The following is an 18563-nucleotide window of genomic DNA, read 5'->3' as shown; positions in this document are numbered from 1 at the left end:
GTAAAAGCGGACCAACTAGCCAACTCAGATTGTATAGCCAAGTACACGCAAATTGTACCTGGTCCGGACCTCAACAAATGGGTATCAAAAATCACCAACGAAGGGTGGGCTCGAGATTGGGCGGCCAGTGAAACCCCTGCCATCAGAAAAACGATCCTACCAGAATTACAGTCCTAGCTTTCCTGCGGGAAGCTTAGCTGTTCGATCTAATCTGATCACCTAACTCACCATCATCATCATCACCACCATACCAGAGCACACTCGGAACCTGAATCTCACAACTAACCACCCACATCAGCAACTATACAGACCAAAGCAACGAAAACGGAACTCTCCAACAAAATGACAGTACTAAGACAGTCACTAAGCAACTAAGGGACCCCTTTCGGAGGTTCCCTTCCAGGGCCACCAAATTAAAAACTCCGTAGCTAAAATCTCTGTTTCTGGGGCCCCACGCCCTTTTTCGGAAATCCCCTCTGGGATCCAAACTAAGTTGTTAGGGTAATTTCCCTCTGGAATTCCCACCCCCCTTCAAATAGGGGATTCCCCATCTGGGATTCCCAGAGAGGAACCAGCCCAAGGCTGAAGGCTCAGCGCTGCTTACTGTGTAAACAGCTATACCTTTCTTAGAGCCGAAAACCTTGAGCAACGGTTGATGATCGGTTTGCAGGAGGAATTTTCGTCCATACAGCATCTTGTGGAAACGGGTGACAGCGACTATCAGGGCCAATGCTTCCTTCTCCACTGGTCCGCAGTTCATCTCTGCTGGGGTCAGTGAGCGAGATGCATGAGCGATTGCCTTCACTTCACCGGTCGGAAATCGATGTATGATGACAGCGCGAAGACCGTACTTCGATGCATCTATTGCAACAATGATCTCCTTAGATAGGTCGTAGTGTGTAAGCAGCGGGTCAAAAAGTAGAATAGTCTTGAACTGCTCGAAAGATTTCCGGCAATCTTTGGTCCAGTTCCAGCGTGCATCCTTCTTGAGGAGATTGTCCAGAGGATCTCTGAGTTGCTTCATTTGCTTCACGAATCTACCATAGTAGTTGACTGCTCCGAGGTAGGCTTCTGTTTTTGCAGTATCAGGTCGAATGCCGTCCTTGTCCACGATGTGTCCGAGAAACTTGATCTTGGAGAGTGCGAAACGACATTTTTCGAGGCGTAGGTGAAAATCATACTCACGTATCTGCTCGAGAATAGCGTAGAGACTGCGATCGTGTTCCTGCTTGGTGCGACCAGCGATGAGGATGTCGTCCAGATACGGCTTAACTCCATACTGTCGATGATGCGCTGGAAAGCGCCGGTTATACTGAAACGGCCCACGATGCGTGTTGACCGTGAGTAGCTTTCGCGATTCCTCCTCGACCTCGACCTGTAGGTAGGCGTCAGACAAATCGAGATGGGTAAAGTAACGTGCTCCAGCAAGTTCCGCCACATACATGGACTGATACGTTGTCCGACTTGCGTACGACGACTATTGGTGCTGCCCCAATCCGATCCAATTGAACTGGAGAAATGATACCGTTGTTCTGGAGTCTTTCAAGTTCTGCGTCCACCTTGGTGGAGTTCAGCGTACGCTACTGGTCGTTTCGGGCAATAGGCGGGACGTGCGTCGGGCTTCAGGTACAGCTTCACTTGTGCTTTTGTGCATCTACCCAGCGTGCTTCGGAATACCTATGGAAATTTGTTGCTTGAGTTGATTGGTGAACTGATCGGGACTATGGTGAACGACGTTAACCAAGCTGCCGATTAACAGACCACAAATCGAACATATCTATAGTCTCGATTCCTAGAACGTTGAGTTCAGCGCTGATCGAGATGAAAATGCGACCAGTCTTGGTAACATTTCCGATGGTAATTTCAGTCTGGAACTCGGCGAGAAGGTTGCCACCAGAAGCTGTTACTGCATAATCCTCCGTCGGTTGAGTGGGTGGCTGTCCGATACTGATCCATGTCTCTTCTGAGATGATGCTGATGTCTGATGGTGACTTTGATCGATTCTCTTCAGTGGAATCAGTGGAATATCAGTAACGACCTGCATGGTAGTGACCATTACCCGATCCGCATACAGCTTTCCGTAGGCGTGACCCCTCCAACGACTCGGAGACCCAGATGGCGCTACGAGAAAGCCAACTGGGACGCCTTCAGGAAGAAATCCGACGCTCTCCTTCAGCAACGCGATCCGAACGACATCTCGAGCTTCACGGAAGTACTCTACGAAGCTGCAACAGTATCTATCCCAAGGATGGGTAGCGTACCTGGGCGAAAAGCCCTGCGCTGGTGGAACGAGGATACCAAATGTGCGGTGAAGGCGTGACGCAAAGCTTTACGCCGGCTGAAGCGTCTCGCCTTAGACGACCCTGGTAAGGAGGAAGCGCTGAAGTTTTACCTAGAACGCCATCTCTCGTGCAGACAGGTGATCCGTGACGCAAAGCGATCTAGCTGGATGAATTTCCTGGATTCAATCGACGGATCCCAATCGTCGAGTGAATTGTGGAATCGCGTCAACACTCTGAGCGGCAAGTGGCGGTCTACTTCACCTACTATCCAAGCTCATGGCATCTCGATCTCAGAACCGAAGGACATCACCGACGAATTAGGAAAATATTTTGCAGGCCTGTCTGCTGTCAGTGGCTACGACAGCGATTTCGTCCAGCGCGTCAAACCTTCCACAAGCAGCATTCGCCACTTGCGAATTCCACCCGATGTTCCTCGGCAGCAGTAGTGGTAAATCTGCCGGGCCGGACGAGATTGAATACCCGGTGTTAAAAAACCTCTCCCTCGACGGAAAAACGAGGCTACTCGCCCTCTTCAACGATCTATGGCTCACTGACTCGTATCCGGACTTCTGGAAACAAAGCTTGGTCGTGCCCATTCCGAAGAACAACACGGTGAGTGAAGAAGCCTGCTCCTTTAGGCCCGATTGCGCTCACTTGCTGCGCGGCAAAAGTGACGGAGAGAATGGTAAATCGTCGTCTTAGGCAGTTCCTGGAGTCAAACGGCCTCCTTGACGAACGGCAGCATGCGTTCCGGCAAGGACACGGCTCCTCGACTTACTTTGCAGCCCTCGGGAAAGTACTTAAGGAAGCCCAGGACAACGGTCACCATGCGGAGTTAGTCTCCCTGGATATTTCAAAGGCGTTCAACAGGACATGGACACCAAGGTCACATCACATATTTTGTACGAAATTTCCTCTTTGATCGTACCTTCTAGGTGACTGTCCCCGAGGAAACTGGAGTGCCCCAGGGATTCGTCATACCGGTAACGCTATTCCTGGTGGCAATGAACGGGGTATTCAGCCGATTGCCCAAGAACTTGCACGTAATCGTTTATGCCGACGACATACTCATCGTCGTAACGGGACGAACGTCTAAGCGCACCAGGAACATAGCTCAAGCAGCAGTCTCCTCCGTCAGCAGGTGGGCGCTTTCGGTTGGTTTCCAGCTCTCCGCGCCGAAGAGTGTATGGTGCCATATCTTTCACTCGGGCCATCTGATTCGAGGACCACCGATCACCATCCAAGATCATCCGATTCCGCTCAAGAAAACAGTGCGTGTTCTGGGGGTAGTACTGGATCGTACCCTAAGCTTCAACCAGCATTTCAGAAAACTGTCCCACCCGCATCGCTCCAGCAACCGGGAGATCCGCCTTCGTGCCGCTCGGGCTGTTATCGACAGTCGACTTTTCTACGGCCTCGAAATAACCTGCTTAGCCACCGAGAAGCTCAACCACATCCTCGCTCCGGTATACAATACCTACGTACGCATCTTATCCGGCCTTCTCCCTTCCACGCCTGCAGACGCCGCATGTATGGAAATCGGACTCCTCCCTTTCCGCTATCGATCTGCTACAGCCATTGCTACGAAAGCCGCTGCGCTCGCTGCTAAGACATCCGGGAACGAAAGGGTCTTTCTCCTCCGCACTGCAGCCAACCGTGACCTCCCCCCGGTGGCCAGGGTCCACTGGAATGGAGAAAAGAGTTGGCGATCAAACGTCGTCAAAATAGATAATCGGATTTCAACCCGGAGATAACTCTGCAGCTTTGAGACGTTCTGTTGCAGAGCTTCTCGGATCGGTTTAACCAGGGCACGTTCATCGCTTTACGGACGGATCGCGGTCGCGGGCTGGAGTTGGACTCGAAGTGGCAGGACCGAACAATGCAACGAGTCAAAGTCTACCGGAGGAGTGTTCCATCTTTTCCGCTGAAGCCGTAGCTATTGTAGACGCAGTCATCATTCCGGTAGATCAACCGATCCTCGTGTTAACGGACTCACACTGGATACAAGCCATTACACGGTACACCCCACTTTCAACTGTCTTTACGTAGATCTCCGGACACTGCGGTGTTCCGGGAAACGAGGCTGCGGACAGACTCGCGGGATCTGGTGCATCCCGTCTCCGCTACACCAGGAACGTACCCCTCCTAGACGTCAGGCGTTGGATTGTGAATACTATTATGGAAGCCTGGCAGCAGAAATGGTTCCAGTCGCGGACCACTTTCCTGAGGAAGATCAAGGAAACCGATCATCTCAAGACTCCGGACCGGCCATGCGAGGATTTCCTGTAATTTCGGTGGGACACCTTTCCGTAGATTTTGTTCAATTTGCAGCATCCCCGCCTCGGTGGAACACGTGCTGTGTATCTGCCCGGAGTTCCAGAAGCTACGCGAACATTATGGACTCCCGGAGAACGTCAGTAATCTGCTTGGTTACGACCCCTCGACGTTGGCTGCGCTGATCGCCTTTCTGAAGGACGCCCACTTGTATGATCAAATCTAGCCCCCCATCGGTGGCTGCACTGATCGTGTTTTCCGGGTTTTAAGTGGTGAAGTCGGCGTTGGTGGCGCTTAAGTCGAACACGAATTTTTGCTCGAGCCCCAACGTTTGTTCTCTGTGTCTTTACAGACCACTTTAATTATTGAAACACATACAAGGATCTTTCGTTTTGGACTAACATTAAATCGTAAAAGCTAAAAAATCTTTAAAATATGCTACGTCATTTAATAGTGCCACTGTGATTCAGCAAACTAATAGAATAACGTAGAAGAAAATTTGCGAAGCAAAAATGAGCACTTCTGGACATGAATCTTCAACGAAGCATCTCTTTACGGATACAATTTTACTATTAAAATAATGCCTTTTAATCACACTCCCCCTATCCATTCCAGCTCGACGGCCGCAACCGGTGCATCCCGATGGCTGCAGGCCGAACGTGGCATATTCACCTCTGCCCGACTGCTCAACTCGGAGATCGTCAAGGTGCCTCCGTTCGCCGATTCCGTATCGGAGGGCGATGTCAAGTTCGAAAGGAAGGTCGGCGATGCCGTCGCTGCCGACGAAGTGGTCATGGAAATCGAAACCGACAAGACCACGGTGGGAGTGCCCGCACCGGGGCACGGTATCATCGAGGAAATCTACGTCGCCGACGGTGACACCGTCAAGGCCGGTCAGCAGCTGTTCAAACTGAAAATCACCGGTCAAGCTCCGGCGGCAGGAGCCCCGAAGGCCGAAGCACCTGCGCCAGCTGCTGCTGCCGCTCCGCCACCGCCACCACCGCCACCAGTGGCTGCAGCTGCTGCACCTCCACCACCGGCAGCCGCGGCCGCTCCACCACCACCTCCGCCACCACCGTCGGGACCCATCAGCAAAATGCCCGTCGCTGCCATGCGTCACGCGCAAGCCATCGACGCCGCCACCGTCAAGCTGCCTCCGGCCGACTACAGCAAGGAGATCACCGGCACCAGAACCGAACAGCGCGTCAAGATGACCCGCATGCGGCTGAAGATCGCTTCCCGTCTGAAGGAAGCCCAGAACACCAACGCCATGCTAACCACGTTCAATGAAATCGATATGAGGTAAGTCGGAGGGAATGGAAGTGCGTAATACGATTGATTTATTTTTAGCCTTGAGCTGCCATTCATACATACGTAATGCCCCGAAAAATCACTCATCTGTCCATGATTCTGCGTGGCTAGTAATATTAGTACACTGTCGCTAAATACGCTAGCTAGGTAAGCTTCCGGCACCGACCGTTGTGTGACGCTAGCTGTTTGCGCATTGCCATGTCGCACATAACACCTGCGTCAGCAAAGTGTGTCGGGGCAAAGCGTCACCGATTGAGAGCGTGATGATCTCACGTGATGGTGGTTGAAAATGAAAAGTGAAATCATCGACATGGGTACGCTTAGCAAAGGGAGGCTTGGCCTGGCCGGCGCCAGTCGATGGCCGTGAACTTGACTTGTTGTTTTGACTCGCTGATATAGTTTGATTACAAGCTCGTGTCACATGGGTTGAATGTTAAACTGGGTGGTGTGGTATGGGATGTGGACTGATAGATTAATCCCATTGTTTACGCGATGCGAACGGAGGCTTGGTTTAGTTGCTAGCGATAGAATAGAGACGAAGGTATGCTAGGAAATAGCATACTGCGCTGCGCTGATAAGATAGCGTGCCGTGGGTAGATGATTATTAGCAATATAACTAGAGCGACGTTTTGAAATGCTATTGCAGTTACTTTGATGTCACTTTCAAATTTTCTGCTGGAGTTTTACGCCTAGTGTTTTCTCAGCACATCAACAGCTACACATTAACCCTGGGTAGTTTAAAGAGCTACAAATGCATAAGGGCGTAAACGATACTTTTTGTCGATTTTCTTTTTTTTATAACTCGCTAGATTTACCATTTCTCGGTGCGTTTGCTGTTGCTTTTGATAGCCAATGCAACCTGTTACAACACTGCATTGAACAAATTCTAGAAAATTGTTTCGTTTAGCTGTAGCAATGCAAAGAGAAAATAGATGAAGAGAATCGATCATCGCGTATACGCCCTTATGCATGTCTCACTGTCGAGGTTCACGTATTTCAGTTTCAAGGTTCTGTACTTGGGAAAATTTTGAAGATTGCGGACTTAGCTTTTTGTTAAAATATAAGGCTTAACAAACTAGTTTCTGTGTCATTTGAATTTCGACAAATTACGGACATATACATATTTTTAATATTCTAATCCAGAAAAATTTGTAGGTTTCGTACTTATCAACTTTTTTTTTAATTTGTTTTTAATTTTGTTTAGTTTTAGATCCCAATCCAGTGTTAAAACAAAAACCAAGGTTGCGGATCATTTGGAAATTCATCGGATCTCGGAAACAGCCTAATTTAGATCTTGAAATATGGAAAAAATCATGGCTCAGAGTAATCAAGCTTGTCAATCAAGAACCTGGATTAAACAAAAACGAAATCACGGGTTTTGAAATATTAAAAAGATTCCAGTTATAGCAACATTTCAAGATTTTAGAACTTGTAAAAAATTTCAAAATCTTAAATTAAGAAGAATTTTTAATATCTTGAATTTTCCAAATGTTTTATGATCTTATTCTTCGATCAGCTTATTTGACGTCACACTGCAGAATGGCTTTTATTCAATGTTCAAGAGTATACATAACAAGGCAGGCAGTTTAGCTTGGCATACACACAAAATACAAAAGGGTTAGATTATTCTAGATTATACCCAACACCCCTCTTTACCCAAGTAACCAACAAGCCCGCTAATCGCCCTTTTTGCAATATAAAGCTAATATACAACTTCCCTGCTGTGTGCTTCAGCTTCTTCGAAGGTGCCTCTGATTCGGCTATGGCAATAACCGATTGCTAACCTCGTAGATTTCAACAGGCTTCTGGTCACGTATATTCAACTCATCGAACAGCTTGCATATCCAAATGGCTTCACAAATACAGTCCGCAAGTGCCGAGCATTCGGCCTCGGTCGATGACAGAGCAATCGTTCGCTGCTTCCTGGTAGTCCACGAAGTTGTAGCGTCGTAAATCCGGAAACAGTACCCAGACACAGAACGACGATCGTTCACGTCCGTTGCCCAATTTGTATCAGCGAATCGTAGAATCTGCCGATCGATAATTTCACTTCTCCTGTACACGAAACCACGTGACGGTGTGCCGCTCAAATAACGTAGAATCCGCTTGGTGTGAACCTAGTGTTCTTCGGTAGGGTTACACTGGAACTGGCTAAAATACGATATAGCAGCACTCGGATCGGGACGTGAGGTTGTCATTAAGTACGTTAAGCAACCAATAAATTCTCTGTAGGGCTTATCCAAATGGCTGCTTTCACTTCCCTTCTGCAGTTGCAGACCAGTTTCCATTGGAGTAGACGCCGGTTTACACGCTTCCATCCCAAATCGCTTCAACACTGCTTCAACGTATCCCTGCTGACCTAGCTTGATAGTACCGGCCACCGTGTCACGTTCTATGCGTAGACCGAGGAACATCTGCACTTCCCCAAAATCTTGCATCTTAAACTCTTGCTGCAGCATCCGTTTGACAGCTTCGATTTCCCGGACATCCTCACGTACAGCAACAGGTATACCGGTCCGTTTCGCTTACAGCGAAGACGTTGAAACGATCATTCCATGATTAAGAGGCTTGCTTCAGCCCATAGAGAGATTTCCGAAGCTTGCAAACCTTCTCCCCCTTTTCATATATTCTGGGCTGACGCACGTATATGTCTTCAGACAACCTACCGTTGAGGAAAGCGGCTGTAACGTCCATTTGGTGAACAGCATAATCGTGTTGGTTGGCGAAAGCTAGCATCATCCTGACAGTCGACATTTTCACCTCTGGCGAGTACGTCTCACAGTAGTCAAAGCCGTACCGCTGAGTGAAGCCTCTTGCGACCAGTCGAGCCTTCCGCTTATGAATGGACCCATCCGGATTGAGCTTCAACCCGAACACCCACTTGTTATCGACGACCTTTCTACCTTCAGGGAGGTTTACCAATTCCCACGTATTGTTCTCCGCCAGTGATAGTAACTCCTCTTCAATGGCAATCTCCCATTCCGGCCAGTCATCCAACTTTTGCAGCTCTTCGGTACTGTCCGGAACTTCCGCCACAAAATCCTCCGTGTGTTACGGTTCCCCGGTAGCGGTAGAGCAGAACTACCATAGGGCGGACCAATCAAAAACACTTAGGGCAATGTGCACCAACCAATAAAACAAAACTTGAGAATATATGCCATCAACAAATGTGTATTCTCATTTCCCACATACTCCCCCTTTCTATCTACTGCTCCTTTTCTATCTCTCTCTCCTGCTCTTACTCCTCTTTCTGGTCCTAACTAGGGCTCACTAAACTACATGGGTTTTCCTTATTTTTTCTTCGGCGTCGCAAAGCTTCCGCCCACTACGTATGTTGGAACGTACTCACATTTTCTCCTGCTCGCCGTCGTTGTTGCCACTAAGGGACTTGCTTCATGGCCTCACTGCACCCTTGCGCCTCATTGACGTGCCGGCTTATCGGCTTCCCTTCGTCGTCAGACCGGCGACTTGCCGAACGTTCGCGCCAACTCGTTCCAGAGATCTTCGGAGCTAGCTGTCGACGCGCACCTCCGCCTACGACCGTGGAGACAATCGTCGCTCTATCGCTCCGTGTGGTAGTAGAATTGCTGTTCGAAGAGTTTGAAGATCGAAATAAAGAGAAAAGCGCCCTGGAAGTCGATCCATTAGTTTTAGCGGAGATTCAGGATTCACATTCGGTGCAACTCACCCTCGTATGGGACGCTTCTTTCTCCTTCCACTTCGGTTGACTTCCGTGTCCGAGCGATTCCCACGCTGTGACGACAACGTGTAGCGATCGGTAGTTCCTCACGGTCGGACCAAACCGGATCCGAAACGTGCTGCCTGAGCCCGAATAAAATTAATTAGTGTCTCGTCCGCGTTGTTTTTATCATGAAATTACCTTTTCCCGCTGTTTCACTCGATCGAACCAGTACGTGCTGCGACCAAATCGTGTGGTTGGCGTCAGCCAAAATCGAATGGAAAGCCCAATGCTTTACCGGGTGTGGAATGCACTGTTTTTCGGCAACTCGTGTCGGAACTTCCTGAAACTGCTCAATCGCGTGATGCCACAATGGCGGTTGTACGTGCAATGAACTTTGCTGTGAGACGGCAGCGCCGGTATCTTGTACGTGTGTGTGTTTTTTCCGTCGCGCTGCTGCGCTGCGATCGGGAAGCACCGCTTTTATCTCGCTGCTTTGCGAAGAGGCCTTTTTTCGATGATCGATTATTTGGTTCGACAGTTGAGAGGTGTTATTTGAATTGCCCGTTGGTGGAGCTAGTGCAGTTGCTCTTCTTGCTTCTATACTAGTATGTACATATTTCGGTCAACTTCAAATGACACAATACCAAGTAAACAAACTACATCGTAACACGCGCTCAAAGCGTTCAGCCTTACTGGTGCATTCCGGATACGTGAACTACGCCGAGATACTGGTACGTCCGAGTCTTCCGGTGTATCTTCCTCTTCTTCGATATCCGGTTGCTGCAATTCCACTTCTGGCTCTCACAGAGTGGTCTCGCTAGCTGACGACAGTCCGTGCTCTGGTGTTCTGCTCCTGAAGTGCGATTTCGGCCACCTCTTCGATCACGACGTCTCTCGCAACTACGATCTTCTGGCCATCCCTCCCAATCTGTCCGTAGCGGGTTGGAGGCAAAGGCCATCGAGAACGATTCATGGAACAATGTGGAGCAGGTTTGGACAGCCATCAATCTGGGTGATCGCACACTATTTCTATGCGCTCTGTACATTCCACCTGATCGAGTCCGCGACAATGAACTCATCGATACTCACTGTCGGTCAGTTTTCACAGTTGTCGAAAGTTCCACTCCAGTTGACGAGATATTCATTTTTGGTGACTTCAATCTGCCAGGCGTTTCGTGGAGTCCATGTCATAGCGGATTCCTGTATCCAGATCCTGATAGATCTACATTTCACGCAGGAGCTATTAGCCTTCTCGACAACTACAGCGCAGCGACGCTTTCTCAAATTAACCATGTAGTTAATGAAAATGGTCGTAGTTTGGACCTCTGCTTCGTGAGCACACAGGACAGGGCTCCATCAATTTCCTCGGCTCCTTGTGCACTAACTAAGCTAGTTCCACATCACCCTCCTCTAATTGTCACTGTTGAGGACAAACTCGTGCGTGATTTTGGCGACTATACTGCTACGGTTTCTTATGACTTCCGTAAAGCTGAGCACCGTAGCATCATAGATGTATTGTCTAGCATGGTATGGGAGAACATCCTTGATCCAGATGACGTTGAGGCTGCAGCGCAAACCTTTTCACATGTCTTGGCATATGTCATTGACAGACACGTCCCGAAAAGAACTCCTTACAAAGTGTCTCACCCTCCCTGGCAAAGGAGAGAGCTACGTAGGTTGAAGTCAATCAAGAGAGCAGCATTGAGAAGATTTACGAAGTATCGCACGCTTCCTCTGAAACTAAATTATGTGAGGCTGAATCACATGTACCAGCGAGTCAGTCGTGAATGCTTTTCAAATTTCCAACGAGGCATCCAGCGCAAACTTAAGCTACACCCGAAATCCTTTTGGAACTACGTGAACGAGCAACGCAGGGAATCCGGCCTCCCATCGTCTATGGAATTCAACGGAGAAGTTGCTGCCACTGTTCAGGATATATGCCACCTTTTTTTCCGAAAAGTTTTCCAGTGTATTCACTAATGAGACACTAACTGACGACCATATTAACCTGGCTGCCAGGAACGTTCCAGTAAACGATCAAACGCTGGGTGCAATTGATGTTAATGCAGAAATGATTTCTAAGGCCGCGACTCTGCTCAAGTCATCCTTCAATCCTGGACCTGATGGAGTTCCATCTGTATTTTTGAAGAGACATATTGCTAGCTTGTTAATTCCGCTTCTTCACCTGTTCCGAATGTCTCTCTCAGGTGGCATATTTCCATCTTGCTGGAAATTTGCGCACATGTTTCCCGTCCACAAAAAAGGAAGGAAACGAGCTGTGGATAACTATCGAGGAATTACATCGTTAAGTGCCGTTTCGAAGCTATTCGAGCTAGTGATTATGGAACCGTTGTTGTCCCATTGCAAGCAGTTTTTGAGTGCTGATCAACATGGGTTTACTGTCGGCCGCTCTACAACTACCAATCTGCTGTGTCTCACATCGTATATAACCGAAAGCATGTCGGATCGGGTTCAAACGGACGTTATTTATTCAGACCTATCCGCAGCATTCGACAAGTTGAACCATGCTATTGCGATTGCTAAACTCGGCAGGCTCGGTGTATGCGGTAATCTTCTGAGTTGGTTTCGATCATATCTTACCGGTCGGCAACTAAAAGTTGCCATAGGAGATTGCAGATCAGCTAGCTTCTTCGCCACATCAGGTATACCTCAGGGAAGCCACATGGGACCGTTAATTTTTATACTGTACTTCAACGACGTGCATCTGGTCATCGAATCTGCTCATTTGCTGACTGTCACTTTCTTCAACGTCAACTGAATGTATTCGCTAGTTGGTTCAGGTTAAACAGAATGGTAGTGAACCCAGCCAAATGCTCCGCTATTACGTTCTCACGAAAACAACAACCGATAATATTTAGCTATGACCTGCTTGGCTCGACAATCGAACGCGTGAATCAGGTGAAAGACTTGGGTGTGATCTTGGATTCGCAGCTTTCTTTCAAGCAACACATTGCATATGTTGTTGATAAGGCGTCAAGAACTTTAGGGTTAATTTTTAGGATAGCTAAAAACTTCACTGATATCTACTGTCTAAAATCTCTCTATTGTTCGCTTGTTCGATCGACGCTTGAGTATTGTTCAGCGGTTTGGAACCCAAACTACAACAACGGTGCCGAGAGAATTGAATCTGTTCAACGTCGCTTTCTTCGTTTTGCGTTGCGTAGATTGCCTTGGAACGATCCGTTTCGATTACCAAGCTACGAAAGCCGTTGTCAACTTATCGACCTAGAACTTCTCCGGACTAGAAGAGACACAAACAGAGCCCTTACCGTGGCCGATATCCTACAAGGAAGGACAGATTGTGAGGCTATCCTGAGGCAAATTGACCTGAATGTTCAACCCCGACCGCTTCGTAATAACCTTATGCTAAGACTGCCTCTACGTCGCACAAATTATGGAGCGTACGGTGCGATTTGCGGACTGCAGAGAACATTCAACAGAGTTGCATCTGTTTTCGACTTTCATCTCTCCCGTGATGCGCTTCGTCGAAAGTTTTCTTCTGTTTTTCGCCGGCAGGAGTTAAGATATTGACTATAAGATATACGTTTTTTAATGTTTTTTTATGTTATGACCATGCTTGAATGTATTTTTTTTTTACCATAGTTGATAAGGTTTAAATCATTGGGGCTTCATCCAGCCTGTTGATGTAATTAAATAAATAACAAATAAAATCCCATAAGTGGTACCCATTCACACCGTATCCAACAAAGTGACAAAGCTTGCTACGGGAATCCAGTTTTCCCTCCGCTTCTCCTTTGGGACAAAGCAGAAAGCCTTGCTAAAAAAGATCCGCAATTTTTGAAACCTCCGGCTTGTGGCCATACCATATTTCGTTAGATTCGTTCGAGATTATACCTAACAATGATCCCAGAAGTTTTTGACTTAGACTCATTTTCAAGATTCTTAACTAAGGCATTTATGGTGTGATTTTTGATATTGTGAGGTTTTTAAAAATTACTTAAAATATAATAAATCGAGAACCCGGGTTCGAACCCCCAAGCTCCACCCCTGATCCTATCCTTCGACAATGTACCTCTCTAACCTCGAGTAAGCCGCGAGTATTCGGCCCAACTCCTACTAGACATAGAATTAAGTGAAATTTGTTACAAACAAAGAACAATGAACTATCGGCTCCGTAAAGCTAACGCGATTGAGCCTACCAAATAAACGAACTAGTTAAAAAAAACCGGGTTCGAAAATAAAAATCCGGGCAAAGGATAATGAAAAATGATCAGCTTCCAAAACCCATAGAAAAATTTGTGTTGTAGGACAGGATGAAGTAGTCCACATAAATCTGCGCTTTCGTCTCCATCGCTTTGCAGTCGTAGCTGATGTTGCCATAATGTACCGCATGATTGGTGTATGTGGCCCAGATCGGAAACTCTAGAAGATTGTATGGTTTGGTCCCGACAATCAAATCATCCGAACGTTTGAATTGAACACCATAACTTACGGAACTACAAGGTGTCTGCTGAAACTAGCAGAAGATGGAAAGCAGTCACATCCAGCAGCGCCAGAAGTGCTGAAACACTCAGGAGTTGACGACATATCTAGATAGAGCTGGAATTAGGGCGTAACAGCTTTTGTAAACAATGACTTCTTTCGATGATTGCTAGAAAGTTAAGGCTCGCCAACGCAAATCAACAACACCATCGGGTAGAGGAAAACTTCCCCTACCCGATGGTTATGTTGGTTTGCGTGAGCGTGTCTTGAGTTCCTAGAAATCGTCGATAGAAGTCATTGATTACAAAAGCTGTTACACCCTAATTCCAGCTCTTTCTAGATATAGAAGATGGCAAACAATTCGTCGATGAAATGGTAGACTTGATGCATTCTGGAGGGCTTACGCTGAGAAAGTGGAATCCAAATTGCGAGGAGATTTTGCTGCACGTTCCGGAGCATCTGCGGGACGATCGGACTATTTTTGCAGTGGACTATTTTTGCAGTGGGAACCACGGACGGATTGCTATCACTTCAGCACACTGAAATGGACATCTCTAGATTGTTCGATCCTCTGGGATCGATTAGTCCTGTTATCGTTCAAGCCAAACTGTTCATCCAGGAATTGTTGAAGCGTGAATGTAACTGGCAGTGATGCAAAATATCATGACACTCACTCGACACTCGTCAACGCATCAACCGAATATCGCTGACAGAACGTTTTGTCACGCAGTGAGAGGTAGAGCCATGGCAAACAACAATCACCAGCAATGGTCGCTGCTCACAGGCAAGACGTAACACTCGCTGCTGATGATGTAAAGCACAACGAAAACAGTGAAGACAGTACGATGATGAGAAAAAACGAAACGACAGAAGACAATGAAAACAATGCCTACGCATACCAAGTTCGTCTCGGCACGCGCGACTGTGTGAGTTACAAGCAAAGCAGGCAAAATTAAACGGAAGCTACCATCACTCACCAACACACTCACATAGGCAAGCAAAGCAGTAACTGCTTCAAAACGAGCACAAATGAGTGTCGTGATTGTCGGGAATAACCAGATCGTTGATGGATCACCATCGAAGACGACATTCACCAGTTGCTTTTTACTTCTTTCGTCAACTTGATGGATGGTCATGGAGAGAACTTCGAGTGTTACTACCATCAGCTGTTTGATGATCGTGATTGTGATAGGTCGCAACTCTGGTAACTGGGATGATCCATTGAGCAACGATCTACTAGAAACATGGCTGGAGTATCGGAGAAACATGATCGGATTGGATGGATTAACGTTACCAAATCGTTGAAAAGGGTCGAGTTACATGGATTCTGCGATGCTTTGAAGAAAGCCTATAGTCTATCAAAACCATTTCGAAAGATGACACAGTTGAAGTTTGCTTGTTCACAGCCAAATATCTAGTTGCTCCCCTCGAAAATCTCAAGAAGAAGTAGAGGACATTTCTTTCAATACCTCGCCTCGAACTATCATCACCAATATTAGTTGCACACCTTTTCGAGAAGGTCATCAACAGCATTCGCATGACTGTAAAATCGTACTTCTGGACGGATTCCACTATCGTAAAATACTCGGCATCGATACAATCCAGATGGAAAAAGTTTGTGGTAAATCGCGTACCAGAAATCCAGTCCAAGTAGTCCCAAGCATGGGACCTGGAATCACGTTTCCGGGACGGAGAATCCAGCAGATGTTATATCTCGTGACATGGACCTCACTGGCTGTTGCACGATGAAGCAAACTGGCCAACATCCGAGCCAAGTCAGAGCGAATACCTTCCGTCGATTCTGGAGGAAAGGAGTGTAGTAATTGCATTGTCATGAATAGAACCAAGTGAAATCTTCACTCTACGTTCATCATTAACAAATCTAGTGTACATTCGGCGTTTCAGTTTCAACGCTAAGGTTGCCAATCGAGGATCGCCGAACGCGGCGACGATGGACTTCGAATGCTGGTACGCTTGGAACAGAAGGAATGGTTCCCCCAAGAGTATGATGATTTGTTGAAAGATCGCGAAGTTCAAGGTTGTTCGAGAATTGCATCTGTATGAAATATTTCGTCGTCGTCTTCATTTGCCTAGTCACAAAAGCTGTGCACCTGGAGCTAGTGGCTGACCTATCATCACAAGGTTTTGTAGCTTCTCTTAGGCGATTTTCGTCTCGACGTGGAAAACATCATTATGTGCGGCAAAGCCAAAAAGTTTGTCGGAGTCAAACGAAAGCTAGAAGAACTACGTAAACTCTTCATCAGCCAAGAATTTCAAGACAGCGTGGCCAGAGATGCAGCGAACGGCAATATCAAATTTCGTTTCATTCCCGCGCGCTCACCCAACTTCGGAGGTTTGGGACAGTGCTGTAAACTCGTTAACGCTACTGAAGAGAGCGATAGGATCACGAAGCTTGCTGTACGACGAATTTCCGACTGTTCCACTAGCCCCACTTAGTTAGCCGAGTAACTACGAATCTCTCACATTGGGTCATTTCCTCTTACAACGTCTGCTGACAGCAATTCCGGAACGCAGTCTCGATGGATTACTAGAAAATCGCTTATCGACATGGCAGAAAGTTCAACATTTGGTTCAATGCTTATGGAGGAAATGGCCGACACAATATCTGTCCAATCTACACAACCGTACAAAGTGGACCAAACGACGAAATCAACCACCGTTGAAGTGGCAACTAGGACGTGTCTCTGAAGTTCATGCTGGAATCGAAGGAAATATTCGGGTAGTGACTGTTCGCACGAAGGATGACTGCTACAAGCGAGCGATCTCCAAGATCTGCGTACTGCCAATCTAACTAATTCTTTACCTAAATCCTTTGAAGATCTCCTGGCGTTATTCTCAGATTTAATTGTAATTCCCTTCACCCCCTAAATATTATCCAAAAATTTCCAAGGACATATGCTTCGGATTCGTTATCATGGAATTATCCTCAGAATGCCCTTGGAATTTTTCATTTGAAGTTCACAGGAGCTCTGCTCCTCAGAAATTCCTATGCGTTTCCATTAACATTTACTCTGAAATCAATTCCTCAGAAATACCTTGAAAGCAGATTGCAGTTGATGTTTTTCTGCACCACGACCCTAATAACTGAACAATATTTCGATACTTCTCGGCTCATACGCACTGCATCATTACCGGATCTCTGATTCACCACTTATAACTATCTAATATCCTCTTCAGCTACATCATGGAATTCCGCAAGCAACATCTGGAAGCCTTCCAGAAGAAGTACGGCATGAAGCTGGGCTTCATGTCTGCCTTCACCAAAGCAGCCGCCTACGCCCTACAGGACCAACCCGTTGTCAATGCTGTGATCGGAGAAAATGTAAGTTCCAATCCTCTCTATACATAACCGCTTGATCTTATGTCGTTGCTGCTTTTTTTTTCCCCTCCCAGGAAATTATCTACCGCGACTATGTCGACATTTCCGTTGCGGTGGCCTCGCCCAAGGGCTTGGTCGTACCGGTGCTAAGGAACGTGGAGAGCATGAACTTTGCCGACATCGAGCTGGCCATCGCCGGGCTGGCCGACAAGGCCAAGAAGGGCACGCTCGCGGTCGAGGATATGGACGGAGGCACCTTCACCATCTCGAACGGTGGAGTGTTCGGTTCACTGCTGGGTACCCCCATCATCAATCCACCGCAGAGTGCAATCCTGGGAATGCACGGCATCTTCGAACGGCCCGTTGCCATTAAAGGACAGGTAAGATTGCAACGATACGATTCAAATTGAGCAAGCAACTAAAACCGGTTTGCGCTTTGCAGGTTGTCGTGCGGCCGATGATGTACATTGCACTGACCTACGATCACCGACTGATTGATGGTCGTGAGGGGGTCATGTTCTTGCGCAAGATTAAGGCTGCTGTCGAGGATCCTCGCATCATCCTGGCTGGCCTGTAAGACTCTACCACTTACCGTTGTACTATTACAAGTTAGAACTCAGTCTCCGAACAACCTGGAAACAATAGGCATCACGACCTGTGCTAGAAGGCAATTGCAAACAAAACAAGAAAACAATAGTATCCAACAACCAAGCAGAATCGTTCGTATGTTTAGGAAAATGAACTTTTCGTGATTATGAGAATCTTAAACCGGAAAGCAGTAAACGTAACTCCAATTCCGAATTCATTGATGCACACTCCTTTTTGATACGCACCGCCCTACCGTTGTTATTTATAGGGGAAACAAACTGGAAATCCATTCGCGTTGGTACTTTTCTAGACAAAACACAGTTTGTCGACCTGTTATCGTATTTGATGCGACGTATTTTTTTTTTCTCTTACATAAGTCACATTATACTTTAATCCGTCGTGCAAATCAAACGCTAAGTCAACCGTATAGTTTATTTTGTAGCAAGCATACCTAACGTACACACTATACTCTACTAGACACCTTCGGCAGATTTAGGTGGATAACCGGTTTTGTTGCGATTTGTCATCATCATCCGACGACTGTTGTGTGAAGTGGAGGAAAAAGTTATTGAAAATTTAAACGGAAAAAAATCTTAAAGAATAAATGAACGTGCTAACTAAA

General features: G+C 47.1%; 1 protein-coding gene across 4 annotated transcripts in view; it reads left to right on the top strand.

Annotated features, from left to right (window-relative positions):
• LOC135697073 (dihydrolipoyllysine-residue succinyltransferase component of 2-oxoglutarate dehydrogenase complex, mitochondrial) overlaps positions 1 to 18563 on the top strand; it is a 22358-nt gene extending 3795 nt beyond the window's left edge. For all 4 annotated transcript variants that reach the window (XM_065216660.1, XM_065216661.1, XM_065216659.1 and 1 more), the window contains exons 4-7: positions 5172 to 5858; positions 17212 to 17356; positions 17428 to 17733; positions 17796 to 18563. In XM_065216660.1, coding sequence (XP_065072732.1) covers positions 5172 to 5858; positions 17212 to 17356; positions 17428 to 17733; positions 17796 to 17930 — 1273 coding nt within the window. In that variant the 3' untranslated portion in view covers positions 17931 to 18563. The remainder of the gene's footprint in view (positions 1 to 5171; positions 5859 to 17211; positions 17357 to 17427; positions 17734 to 17795) is intronic.

Source organism: Ochlerotatus camptorhynchus, unplaced genomic scaffold (genome assembly GCF_037179485.1).
Source record: "Ochlerotatus camptorhynchus isolate MF236.1 unplaced genomic scaffold, CSIRO-AGI_Acam_v1.1 ptg000066l, whole genome shotgun sequence".
NCBI classification, from domain to species: domain Eukaryota; kingdom Metazoa; phylum Arthropoda; class Insecta; order Diptera; family Culicidae; genus Ochlerotatus; species Ochlerotatus camptorhynchus.
This window is presented reverse-complemented; position numbering and strand designations above follow the sequence as displayed.